We start from the raw sequence: 14,887 nt of genomic DNA on the forward strand, positions 1-14,887 counted from the left end.
GAAAGGAAAATATAAATATATATAATAATATACATATTGGAAGTATGATTGGAAGTATACATACACTTCTGTTATAAAATTTTTATCTTTAACAATATCACATTCTATAATAAACATCTTAAAGCTAAATAAAGAACCGTTAATCATATAGATTTCACCACAATTTTAGTATATCCAGTTACTTGCACTGTAATGTTAATAAATATTTTACAAATAATATTTGCTGTTACACGTTTCGCGTTTTTTCCATATGTTTTTATAATGGCAATTTCATTTGCGTCTTTCACTTTATTATAGATATCCTGAAGTTGATCCAATAAGTATCTAATCTATTACTAATATATTACGTTATTTATTATTATAAAGTTTAAAAACAAATATCAGTTACAACAATTCATTTATTACGTGTATTTAAACAGCTTAACTTACTGTAGATATATTAATCCAGAACGCATTATAATGAATAGTGGTAACAGTTAAAAGCGATACATGTGAAAGAACTGAAATAATAAAGTCAGGAGTACATTCTGCAGTTAGAAAGGATAAAAGCTGCAATCATTAAATTTCTTGCATTGGCATGGTTATCTGTATCTACATTTTTCAAAAAATGCAAAGGTGAAACAAACAAATTTTTTCATGATCCCATAAAAATCTAATCGTACTTGAAATATAATATAGCTGTTCAAAATACTGCTGAATACGAATAATTGAAATTGAACAATTGATTGTTGATAAGACCATAGGCCAACTGCGAGCAACAGAATGCGGTTCAGATTAAAATACTCGGTTTTAATACAGATCATGTTGCGACAATTGAGATGTGTTTGACTGCAGTTGCTGTTAGTTGATCAAAATTTGTCCGCTCTCTGCCAAAGGGTTGACGGAATACTTTAGAATTTTTTTCTAATATATACCTTGATATAATTTGAAATAAGTTCATATAATTTGTTTATACTTTGACATAATGTGGTTAAATTTAATTTAATATAAATGCATCGCAAAGCACAACATGAAATATCATCATGAGGTCACTCGGTTCATAATATAACACTTTCTGGAAAAGGTGTATAGCCAAACGATCGATTCGACACTATAGCATAAATTTTTCAAGTATGTTCGTTTCTATAGAGAAATACGCATAAAAGGGTCGCCCACCACACAAACTACGCAGGCGCGTCCGCTGCCCTTCGCGGCGACTCCTTTCAATGTGCTTCAGTCTGGTGCGTGCACTCGTAAGTGACGGTTGAGTTACTGGAAGAAGTATTAGATGTTCGGCTTGAAACATCAAGTGCAATGGTCAGTTTATTGGTGAAATATATAATGCTATTGTTCAATAAAAATAGCTGTATTGCATATACATTTTTATTGTTATAACGTACGTCCTTTTAAATTTTTAATCGCATATTATGGTGAGCTTCAGTCTACAAGCTGTAAGTAGTATCCTTTGTCCTATTAAATATCTAATATCTAATATCTAATTGTGCTCTACAGCGCGCACCGAACTTTTACAATTTTTATTCGGTTATTATTATAATATGACAAACATTCTAGCAATATTCTATATGCGCATTATTGCTGCATAGAATATAGAATAGTAAAATAAGATACCGATGCTTTCGTTAGCTGAAATAAAAGATATTCGTGTCGTTTTATGTGTACGCAGTACTTAATAAAATAAGTTATATAATTAATATATGTCATATAATATAATATAATATAATATAATATAATATAATATAATATAATGTAATGTAATATAATATGTATGTATGATATTATGTACATATTATATTATTATATAACATTATTATATATTATACAATTATTCTTACTGTGGCAAAACACTCCATAGATAACACGAACAAGTTGATGATTTTTAGGTTAAAAATTTTGCAACCTCTTTGCAACAAAAATAATATTAGCTTCTGTATACGTAATGGTGCTATATACCAGTTAACATTATATCTGTGAAACGGACGAATCAATAATTGGAGAAACACAAATGTATGCATTAATATATTAATATACGACGTATATTATGACGTATACGTCATAATAATCTACTAATTCGCTTATAAACTATTTAAAAATTTTATATTTTGTTAGAAGAATTTTATTTAAATAGGTAAGGTATGAAATATAGGTCATATAAAATAGGTCATTTAAAATAGGTCATATAAAAAAGTTATGCAAACTGTTTCTTTTTGTAAATTCTTAAATAATAGAAGCGCGATAAAACTTATTTTTGATATTAATTGAAATCATAAAGTTTAATAGGATGTTTTAATAATAACTTGTGTACTTTTGATGAGGACGTTGAGAATAGTTTAAAAAAACAGTTCGTAATTATTTTACCTGAACCACCTTATTAATAAAAATTTAAAATATTTATTTCTCCTTACGCAGTAGACAGCACGTAATTACTGTGATCTGTGATTTCTTGTCCAGTATAATTAATTAGGAATAACATTATAAAGAGAATGCTTGTTATTACAACATGTAGTATAAGTGTTTCTATATCATCTCGAAGTAACATATTCTGAAAAATCTATATTAATTTTAAGCATGTTTATAAATCGTTCATTACATGTGTGTAGTTTATTACAAATATGCACGGATTTATTGACGTAAAATTGTATATATTAATATAATAAATTACACACACACTGTTAGTTACAAATATATTCAAAAATATTTTTAATAGTAAAAACTAGTAGAAATAAAAAATATAAGAAGCCTTACCCCGAAAAGATTCAAGCTCAAGGTAATAACAATAATCATTGCTAAAAGGAGGAATGTGCGTTCAAAAGAGAATATTAAAAACTCGGAATACCTTTAAAAGAAATAAGATGTTATTGGATATGCGAATTATATAATAATTGTTCCATGAATACCAACTTCATAGCTTTGCAGTGAATGTCAATGGCGTAAGTCATTTCCTTGTACATTCTAATTTCATTCTCTAGGCTAATATTTTCGAGCATGCTCATTGCATGCTGGATGCGATAACTATAAATAATTTTTCTGTTACTATACAGTTGCTATACAGGTATTTTAAATTAATGTAAATTGATAAATTAAAAATAAGATTTACTTATATGTAATAACTAATATTTATATACTGATATATAAATATATATTTATGATATTTTTATCTCTGATAAATTTTTGTATTTGTGATTTTATATTTTTTTCTACTGAATTTATCTTACTTTTTTTACCTAGCAATACTAAATATTCCACACATATGTTTGCAATATTCTATAATCACCAATCCTGTTCCTACTAACGTAGCTGATCCTATCCAAACAGCTGTATCTATGTGCAGCAAAATTAGATAAAGGTATTGTTCTTGATTAATAAAATATTCAGTTGTAATTTGCAATTTGCCAAGTGTTTGAGACTCGTTTATGAGCAAAACAATTTTTAAAAGACGCGGCCAGAATGGTAATAACATAAAGGTAAACATGCTGCACATGGTAAATGCTAAAAACGTTAGAAAAAGTAGCTATATAAATCATTGGTGTTTTAATGTCTTAAAGAAATTGCGTTATCGTAAATTTCAAAAATAATTATAATAAAATATTGATTGATAAATATAAACATGAAACATTGATAATTACATTAATAACAAAACATATTATTTACGTATATACAGATCTAACTCTTAATATATTTTTAATAACTATATTATAATATGATTTTTTTTCTGTGTGCTATTTATTGAAAGTATGAATATACTTGAAGATTATATACTTAAAATACTTAAGAGAAGATATTTAAAGAAGTAGCTAATAAGATTATTGTATTATATTATCTTTACACTATCATAGTTTGTTTAATTTCTCACAACATTATCAATAGATGTTATGTCATACATGTAAAAATAGCTGCATATTGTTTTGCGTAGTTCCCGTATTTTTTTATAATAGCAACTTCGTTTTCGTCTTTCAATTGATTACAAATATGTTGCAGTTGCTCCAGTAAAAACTTTATCTAGTATTATATTTTAACAACATTGTATATTATTTCTTACTAGGATTACTTTAGAAAACTTAGAAGAAATTGTTAGATATAAAATACAATATTGAAAATTCTGAACAGATAAAAATCTCCTACCTTATCGCCGTTAATCCAACACGTATTATATACAATCATGTATATAGAAAAGAATAATGTTAATGAGAGATTTTTAATGATAATATTAATAGTGTATTGTACAACCAGGAATGGTGTAAGCTGTAATCAGTACATTTGTTAAAATGGATGATATAAAATACCCGCTTTTATATTTATTTAATAAATTTATTTGACAAAAGATAAATTATCGATATTATAGTTTTATAAATAACAATAATACTGGATATTATATTGTATATAGCACGATCGTTGCAACTGTACATTCTATTATATTGTAATATATATTACATATTTTATTTTTCATAATTACAGTCATAATGTAACACTAATATTGTGTCATAATATTATATTTTTAGTATGTTAAAATTATTAAATAAAACACAGTTAAGTTTCATAAGCGTTACAAAAAGTGACGCTATTAAGAGTATTTTTTAATTAATTTTCTTTACGAATATATCACAAGTTACATTAAAAAATAATATATTTAAAAATACATGCCTGGAATATAATGAAGCTAATTAAGATGCTAGAACACAAAAAAAATTGAAGTCGAACGAATTTTGGTCGATAATAAGGCCATAGACCAATTGAGAGTAAGTGAATTCGTGTAAGACTAAAGTGTTCCGTCACGATGCAGATCACCATTCTGCAAGCATTGCGATACGTTTGACTGCGAAATTGTTAAAGATGCATATCTTTACCTTTCAAGAAATGAATACAATATATTTTAGAAGTTTCTTTTTACCATAAATGTTTAACGTAAATTATCTTACTGACCAAGGAATGAACAAAATTGTTTTACAATGTTTTCAAGAAAAAGGCTGCTATTAAGTGATCGATTCCACGCCAATGGAAATTTAACAAATGTTCATTTCTCACAAAAAAACTCTCTCTATAAAATAACTTCTTGATTAAATTGTGCGCAAGCATAGTCACTCTTTCTACCGCAACCAGGGCGTACACACTTGCCTTATTTTATTATGTATGCTCGTATAGTAGTAGTTGTTGCAATTTTGTATAGAACATCCGTCAATTGATGTTACGCGTCAACAACTATGACATTATTACTAAAGTGAAGAATATTTATTAAACGCCAAGTGTTATGATTCTTAGCGAAATTCATGCATCGCGAACTCATCGAGCTCTGTATTCCGCTAAAACTCACAATATTAAATTTGTTTCTCGTCGAGTTTTGTTTTAAAGAGAAAAATGAATTTTTCAGAGAACATAACTTGCTTCTCGCTGAAACACAGTGCAATTTACGAATACAGTGAGGCACACAATACAGTTTGCAGTGTTTACAGTGTGAGTCAATAATAATGCGTCGCGGTGTCTTATTGGGAGTATAACGTCCAATTAGCTTAACGAGACACTGAATTTCCAACTACTTTTTATGCGTGCGGCCTTCCTCTTTGCAGCAATAAAGATACAATGCCCAAATAATTGGATACTGCGTGGAGAAATATCTTCTTTCAGAAGAGAATGTATGTAATTTAAAGTTAATTTAAAGTTACGCAAACGATACGTGACACGCTGCCCCTTTCGTCCAACCAACGGCTCGCACGTGTGTGCGCACGTGAAGAGATTTACATGCAAATGCAAGCCGCAAGCTGTTTTCAACGAAATGCAAGGAACCCGACACCTCTAATACCCGTCCTCATGCCTTTGTCACTTACCGAACTAGCCGCGACTCAGGAACGGCTATGTTTTCCGCTACACGCATACCTGAAACAAAGGTGACCCTGCCGATTAGACTCGGGCAGCGGACTCACGTGTGTGCGTGCACCCACACACGAGCGACTTCATTTCTCAAAATCCGGTCTGAATCCGGGACATCCGTGTCAAGTTTCGAATACCTCGCAGCTTCCGATCGTAGAGGGTTAAATAGGGGTGCAACGGATCCTTCGTGGACCTACCTTCGAGCCGATCCCGCCTGGCCCGAACACGATGTCCCAGTGTCGCATCTGCTGCCGCCGATCACTTGCAAGTTCCGCCGGATGCAGTGAGGAAACGCCGCGTTCTCCACACTCTGGTTTGGATCCCAACCGTTAAAGCGTATCTGCTCGGTATACACTCATTTGCATTTGCACTTCACTCGCTTGCTCGCTACCGTCACTCGCACTCGCGACGTAGCAATTCCCAAGAGCGATCTGAATCTGTCCGCCAATGAAATTCAAGCCTTCGAATGTTCACACTTCGCGCCTGCGTCGCACCGCGCGCCGCGATTGCCGTACATAACCTGCGAATTCAAACGCGATAACTGCGCTATCCGGAACACCCGCGAAAACCGAACCGAGCTGCGAGTAAAACCTCTCGATTTCTCGCGGGAATCTTACGAGATGAATCGACGCGTCGAGTATTTGATAAAACGTGCATGATAGCTCTAATAACAATATTTGTTACCGCGTACTTGTACGACCGTACAACGCTCGAGGGTGAACCGCGACTGACGCGCCTTTTTCCACCTTCCCGACTGCCGTTGCCTTCCGATGTGACTCCGTTCGGCTACGATTCGGCATTCGGTAAAGATCGCGTCGAAACGAGCGTAACGGATATATCACCTGCGAATCTCGTCGAGAAATGCGTAGAAAAACCGTGTTAGCGCGTCTCACCGTCTTGCGCGTCCTTCTCGAACGTTGGAAGTACTACGTGAGTCGAGTGATGTTTCCGCGCGCTCTCGGGTAATCTCGGTTAATCTCGTCGGTTTCTCCGCTTCGTCGTAACAATCCCGCGAAAACGGCGTCTCGTACGCGACGAATGCTGCCGAAACACGCGCGTGCCGTGCCATTAAAACGTCGTTCGAACGCGAACGCGCATCGACATTCCACGTGCCGGTATTTCGCTCATGGTTATGTTCGCCGTTGAACGCGACCGCGTATCCTGATAGCCGACGCATGCGCGGAGCGACGCGGCGCGGTGCGAGCTTGAATCTCATTGGCACAGATCCGTTACGTCGCATCTCTTTCGAATTGCTGCGTCGCGAAAGTGTAGCGAGATTGCCCGCGAGTGAATGAGTGACAAACGAGCTACTGTGCACTGTTACACCAGTCAGTGGCAACGGTTGGATCCGAGTCAAACTGGGGCGGCTGTTTTCTTTTCACATTCAGCGGATCCTGCGGCTGAAATGGCGGGACAGATGCGGCACCGAAGGATTCGGTTCGGACCGAGCAGGATCGGCGCGAAGGTAGGTGCATTCTCGTTGCAGACTTATTTAATCCTCTGCGACCGGAGGCTAAATTGTGCCCCGAGCCAAAAACTGACTCTGGGTTTAATGTAAGACCGCAAAGAATGCTACTTTCACTCGTGTATGCACGCGTGCTTGTTGAGTCCACTGCTTAAGTCTAATCGGCAAGGTTGCTTTTCTGTTTCAGATCTCTGCGTTGAGCAATATGGCCGATCCTGGGTCGCAGGTACTTCGGTGAGTCATACAAAACATTTAAGGTGGTGGTTGCACGTATAGCGAAGCGGTTTATATGTTCAAATGGTGAGAAAGATAATCGCAAGGCTAGTTCGTTATAGATATTAAATAATAATATTTTTAATAGGGATACGTAGGTGTACATATTATATAAATTAGGAAAATAAAAAAGTATACGCGAAAATGCGGAAATATTTTATTGTAATATCGAAGTATTAAATATTATATAAATTAGGAAAATAGAAAAATATACGCAGAAATGCGGAAATATTTTATTATAATATCGAAATATAGTATTCAAATCAAATAATACATCTAAACGTATTATAATTATATATATTCATTAATAATGTTAATCTACTACTCGTGCTTCTTTAATGCGGATAACGCGAGCCATCATTGTTTTAATGTCTTAAAGAAATTGCGTTATCATAAATTTCAAAAATAATTTTCTTTTATGAATATTTTTTTTATTACCGAAAATGTATTCAATTTTTCAATAAAAAGATCTTAAAGAAATAGGCTAATAATAGTTTAAGGTTTTCTTTTATAAAAGAAATACATATTGTTTTTAGAATTACACACACACACACACACACACCTCTTCTAACGTAAATGATTTAGTTTAAATAAAATGAAACATTTGTCTAGAGGTAATGAATAAAATATGTTTAATTCTTCACTAAGATCGTAACGAGATCTGTTACAATTTCGAAGGAGCAATTCACTCCCCCGATCTCAATAAATATTGTTGGCACTCTCTCGCGATGTTTTCTCTAGTCGATCAGCTGGCAGACTTCCTCGCTCGCGATCCACCTTTTCGCTTGCTTCTTCTCGCCGCTTTTCGCAAACGCGAGACAGCCAACAAGTAACGTGATTATGTTCTAAATAATCTGCAAAACTCGAATCCTACATATTTATGCATCCTACATAAGTTCTTGATGTACAATTTCAGCTGTAAAATACAAGATATTTATTTTTTGGTGCTAAAGAAAGTAATAGTGACTTAAAATATAATAATACACATGAAACATGAAACTAAGAAGAGAAACAGTGTATGTTGCGTACGTGTACACGTAAATGAACATACACATATAGAAACAATTTGTTTTAATTAACGCTACGCTGCCTTCCATTTATTAAAATATTATTTATCATTAAACTTACATTCAATTCTAATGCACTAATGGATGATAGACTATTGAATTATTGTTGCACGGAATACATAACAGTAAAGTAAGATGTCGAAGTAGTTGACAGCTGCTTGACAAATATGTATATGCCATTTTTATTAATGAGTATTGAATAGTGAATATTTTGACATAATGCAACAATACGTAATTGATATAATGTAACAATAAATTCTCTTACAGTAGCGAAGCATTCAACGGATGCTATAAATAGCCTACTAACTTTCAGGCCAAAAGGTTTACTACTTCTTTGTAAGAGAAACAATACCAGTCATTGTACGTACCGGTGTCATGTACTACTGAGCGTTATACCTACAAAATAATCATTTGATAAAAAATTAAAATATTATGAAAAATATAAAAATATATATAATGTAAAATGTAGAGATTATCTTTGTGATTATATTATTTTTCTTCTTATATTCTTTTGCCTGCAGTTCGAAAATGGTTCAATCTCTGATTTTCATCACATTCGGTGAAATTTTCCCAAATACTCCTAAATGAATTTTCACTTGCGCCAATAAACCTTTTAGATATGTTCATTTAGGAATATTTGGGACAATGTCATCGAATTTCATGAAAATCAGAGGTTGGACCTTTTCGGAATTACATATATTGCATAACATACTAGCAGTAGTTAAGAAGAAGAATATCGACTCAAAGCTGGATACTACAAATAAGGAAAACCTTGAAAAACAAAAAAGTACTCTTACATACATTCCAAATATCAAATCTACAACAGGTACTGACTCTATTGCTTTGCGATGAATAGCCACGGCACTAATACTTGAACTGTAATAAAACTAACAAAGATATCAAGAAATAAGCGTAATTGAAATTCAACAAGTTTTGACCGCTGGTAAAGCCATAAACCAATTGTGAGCAAGTGAATTCGGTTAATTGTAAGATTAAAATATTGTAATACGATATCAACTGTCATTCTACAAGTATTCAAACTACGAAATTTTTTGCGTCCCTTTTTTCTAATAAGTCGAACGAATGTTTTAGGCTCCCTCTTTGTGAATGATACAATAGCATAAAATTATTTACTTTAGTATAAATGTGTGGGGATAATGCAAGTGTGTGGTACAAAATACTAGGTGAGAGCGCGTAAGTTGATATATTACAAGAGGGGATATCAATAATTCAAGAGCGATCGATTTGACACCGAAAGAAATACAACAGATGTTTATTTTCCAGGAAATATTTTTACGTTGTAGCTTCTCAAAGTCAGGGTATTCGAGTTTTTTCTAAGGCTGCACTTTATTTTGTGTGCTCGCACGAAAAGGTCCGGGTTTTGTAATATTAATATATCTTTATTACATTTTTACATTATTGACAGCATTTACATTTACAAAGTAATACTTTCTTTGATCCTTTGCAATAGGATTCTAAGAAACTAGAAAAATTTGATGATATACATAGTAAGGTCCAAAAGTTTCCGGATCAAGGCAACATTAAAGAGGTAGTAAAATCAAACGATAATTTTTATTTTTCAATATAATCACCCTTTATTTCAATACATTTAGAATAGCTAATTAACTCTTCTATACTACTCTTCTATACACTAAAAATATAATCTGAATGTTTGTCTTTAAACTTTTTTCTAAAACTACAGAAATGACTTCTTCATCACTTCATCACTAAAGATTCTTCCACGCAAATCTAAATTTTGAAAACAAAAAAATAGTCGCTAGGAGTTCGGTCGGGACTGTACGGTGAGCTTTCGTTTTCTTTCGTCACAAATTTGATGAACATGCAATACTCAAGTTTAAATATTATAAAATATTGAGTAACAGCACTTCTATCTGCGACACTAGCTGGAGCGCTACTGATGCTAGAGCCGCAAAATTTTGCTAGAGCTGCAGTGCAACAAACATAAGGTTGACCTGTCCATTTTTGTTCTAATATGTTCGGGCCGAAAACTTTCGAATCTTACTACGTATTCATTAATCTTACTATGTATCATTAAACCTACATACTTAACTTTGATGTACTGGATGATAGACTATTGAATCATTGTTGCACGGAATACATAACGGTAAAGTAAGATATCGAAGTAGTTGACAGCTGCTTGACGAATAATACGTATATATGCCATTTTTATATATATTGTTTATATAAAGAAAGATATTGAATATGGAATATATGTTGATATAATGCAAAAATACGTAGTTGATATGATGTAATAATAAATTTTCTTACAGTAGCGAAGCATTCAATGGATCCTGTAAATAGCCCACCAACTTTTAACCCAAAAGTTTTATTACCTCTTTGTAAGATAAACAGTATCAGCCGTTGTACGTATAGCGGTGTCTTGTACCACTGAACGGTATACCTACGAAATAATGATTTGATAACAACTTAAAATATTATGAGAAATATCAACAAATATGTATGTATGTAAGATGTAGACATTATTTTTGTGATTTTACTACGTTTTTCATTATGTTCTTTATATATTTGTATAACAACATTGGTAACAGGAAAGCTTTGAATATTGCATATGAAGATATTCCTTACGCAGTAACAAATATATAATTATAACGATCTGTGACTTCTTGTCCGATATAATTGGCTAGGAACATATATACAAGAATAATAGATACATAAACAAAGTGAATTATAAATTCTTCCACACCATATTCTAAGGATATTGTCTGAAACAGCTGTGACAGTATGATTACGATACATTTTACATGCGGTATAACTAATCGTTTCACGTAATTATATTAGAACAGCTCGAAAAGTATAAATATAATAACAGTTTGCACATAAAGCCTTTCTTCTAACTTCAAATCGAGTTATTTTGGAATTAGTACCATTTAGAATTTATAGATTTTTAACTGCATCTATAATTTAATAGATTCCGCTTACTTATACGAATATATATATATATATATATATATATATATATAACTTTGATTTTATAAAATGCTGTATTGTTTGTTTCGTCAAAAATATTTTCAAAAATGCTAGATATTCTAACTCACGCAAAACAGATTCAGACTTAAGGATAACACACCAACAGCAACTAGAAGGAAGAATAACCAATCAAACCTGGATATTAGAAATGAGGCAAACCTTGAAAAACAAGAAAGTATTCTTATATATATTCTTAATATCAAATCTGATAATAACAGATACTGACTCCATTCCTTTGCGATGAATATCTACGGCACATTTGATTTTCTTATGAATCATGTCTGCGTTCCGCCAATGAAAGCTTTCAGCATCAAGCACTGCATGCTTGATACGGTAGCTATAAATAATATTGTATTGTAATTATGTAATTAGACTATTTATAGTTACTGGAAATGATAAAACACAAATGTTGATCACAAAGATAGTTTTCGTATTTTATTCTACAGTCATCTGTTCACCTGGAGATTTTAAACATTGCGCAGATATATTTGCAATATCCTATCAACATTGTCGCAGTACTTATTACAGCAATAGCTCCTATACAAACGGCTACGTCCATGTGTAGTAAGATTAAATAAAAATACTTCTCTCGATCAACAAAGTATTCAGTCATAATGTATACCGTATGATGTAGTTGAGATTCATTTATAAATAGAATAATACCAGCAGCTGTCGGTAGAACTGGCAGCAAAATGAATATAAGGAGATTGCATACGGTATATACTAAGGATGTTTAAAAAAATTATTATATTATTTTATTAATACCTCAACTTATGTTGCATTATAGTATATTAATCTTTTTGTTAACCACTTTCTATTAATATATTTTTATAGAAAGCTAAATATTTAAAGAAACATTATGTTATGCATTCAAGGAATATCCAACATATTATAGCACATTAAATTTTGTCTTTTTAAGTGTCCTTATAAAAGTATATTTATTTACCTATAACTATTTTTTTAATGCACATATTTTATTAAATATTTTTTCTAATGCAAAGTATTTGTGCTCATTTTCTTCTATTGCTAAACTTGTATTGTGTTCATATTTTAATAGAAATGTGCAAATGTGCAAATGTTCGTGTATGTGGAAGTGGCTGATCAGGAAACTTAATGAACAGTTGCTTATCTGAGTTTTTGTTACGGATGTAATCTAGTTAACTTTTTAGGCATGAATGAATATTAAGGTTTATACTTTATACTTTACATATAATTGAAGCTGTATAAGTTCTGGTTTTATTCGCGTAGTTTTTCACAATAGCAACTTCGTTCTCATCTTTCAGATTATTACAAATATGTTGAAGTTGTTCCATTAAATATTTCACCTACCATGCCAGTAATATTCAAATTGAATAATTCAATATATCTTATTGTAAAAAATGAAATTGGAAATTGCATGGACAAAACTGTTACGTATGCAAAGGTATTTATTTATTTGTTGTTTAATTAATTATTAAAACCGAGTTAGATTCATAACGTAATTTCTTCATCGTATTTAAATGAAAATTTATTTATTAACTGCAAGTACAATAATAATATAGAAATAAAGAAGTATAACTTACAGAACTTGCATTAATTATAAACGAGCTATATTTAATCGCAAACATCGTGAAAAATAGTGCAGGGGATAAAATTTTAATAACCAAACTGATGGTACATTCTAAAATTAATAACGACATAAGCTGAAAAATTAAAATTACTTGAAATAAATCATAATATAAAGAAAGGAATATTTTATATTATGCTGATTTATATGCTTTATATTAGTCAAAACTTTATGAAAAATCTAATAATTGCTCAATTTATTTGACGATTCACACGAAATTATAATTATTTTGCAAAGATTACTGGTACAAAGATTGTCTATTTCTTTTCTTTACTCAAAAGCGTTTTCCTTAATTTTTGTTAATAAAGAAATTTTTATTTGTAAATGACTTTTTAACGAACAATGTACGATGGCTAAAAACTTTTTTACATTAATTAGGATGATTAGCTTGATAACATATGTGAAAGTCAAATATATTTAGTGAAGTCGCTTTTAATGTAAAATAGACATATTTACGGCAACCTTTACTATGATAATTTAATTTATTATATCTCCTATAAACCAATTCCGTTCCTCACTTGACCCTTGCGAGAAATTACTCAGAACAACCTTCCCTACAACATATCTGATTGTGAGTAGTGGTGTGATGTAACCTGTTATGCAGTTTTCTTATATGGTAATAGTTGCATTGTGCAATTAATATTATAACTTGCACAATACACCTATTACCATATAATGTAAAGCTGTATAACAGATTACATCTCACCACCACTCAGATATGTTATAGGAGAGGTTGTTCTGAGTCATTTCTCGCAAGGATAAAGTGGGGGACGGTATTGGTTTAGGAGGTACTTAAAAAATTAAATTTTCATGGGTTGCAGTGAAAGGTTGCAGTGAATGTGTCTTAATATTTTAATTATAACACTGATTCCGGTTATTGAAACTATCTTTTCTGCTTCTAACTTCTAAATTTATGATTCAGTCTTTAATCCTATGGTTAGAAATGTATACTTACTTGAACTGCAATGAAACTAACAAGGATACCAAAAAATAAGCAGAATTGAAATTCAACAAGTTTTGTCCGCTGGTAAGGCCACAAACCAACTGTTAGTAATAGAATTCGGTTAAGATTAAAATATTGTAATACGATATCAACCGCCATTCTGCGAGTATTCAAACTACGAAATATTTCGCGTCCCTTTCTCCTAATAAGTTGAGAGAATGTTTTAGGACCCTCTTCCTCTCCTTTATGCATGCATAATACAATAGCATAAAATTATTTAATTTGGTATAAATGTATGGGGATAATGTAAGATGGCACAAAATACTAGATGAGAGCGCGTAAGTTGATATTTTTGCAAGAGGGGATATCAATAATTCAAGAGCGATCGATTTGACGCCGAAGGAAATATAACAGATGTTTATTTCCCAGGAAATATTTTTACGCTGTGGCTTCTCAAAGTCAGCGCAAACGTATTCGAGTCTCTTTTTACGATGCACTTTCACGCGCTTCACTTTATTTTGTGTGCTCGTACGGGAAAGTTGTTCGATTCTTGCAAGGAATATTCGTTGACTTATTTTAATCGTTATAATATAACTATGAGATCACAGGTACAGTACGAAACATGATAAATCTAACACGAATCAGTATTTCTATATTTTTAGCAT

The 14,887-nt window shown here is 31.9% G+C and overlaps 2 protein-coding genes across 3 annotated transcripts in view; one reads left to right on the plus strand and one right to left on the minus strand.

Moving 5' to 3' along the window:
• Positions 1-14,887, plus strand: part of LOC105287192 — a 187,923-nt gene that overhangs the window by 21,265 nt on the left and 151,771 nt on the right. Inside the window, exon 1 of one of the 2 annotated variants that reach the window (XM_026970260.1) lies at positions 1,249-1,430. The exons of the other annotated variant lie outside the window; for it this stretch is intronic. The gene's annotated coding sequence lies outside the window, so the exon portion shown is untranslated. Of the gene's footprint in view, positions 1-1,248; positions 1,431-14,887 lie in introns of those variants that run through there. 2 annotated transcript variants of the gene reach the window in all.
• On the minus strand, positions 263-14,830 carry LOC105286957. The gene is made up of 16 exons (XM_026970262.1): positions 14,235-14,830; positions 13,236-13,355; positions 12,881-12,998; positions 12,132-12,396; positions 11,900-12,010; positions 11,742-11,832; positions 11,272-11,417; positions 10,954-11,086; positions 3,879-3,996; positions 3,222-3,486; positions 2,899-3,009; positions 2,743-2,833; positions 2,403-2,548; positions 1,833-1,965; positions 1,380-1,623; positions 263-1,251 (listed from the first exon to the last, which is right to left on the minus strand). The coding sequence occupies exons 1-15, from the start codon at positions 14,472-14,474 to the stop codon at positions 1,570-1,572; spliced, it is 2,142 nt and encodes a 713-aa protein (XP_026826063.1). The 5' UTR covers positions 14,475-14,830; the 3' UTR covers positions 263-1,251; positions 1,380-1,569.

The sequence above is a fragment of the Ooceraea biroi genome, chromosome 6 (genome assembly GCF_003672135.1).
Source record: "Ooceraea biroi isolate clonal line C1 chromosome 6, Obir_v5.4, whole genome shotgun sequence".
NCBI lineage: Eukaryota > Metazoa > Arthropoda > Insecta > Hymenoptera > Formicidae > Ooceraea > Ooceraea biroi.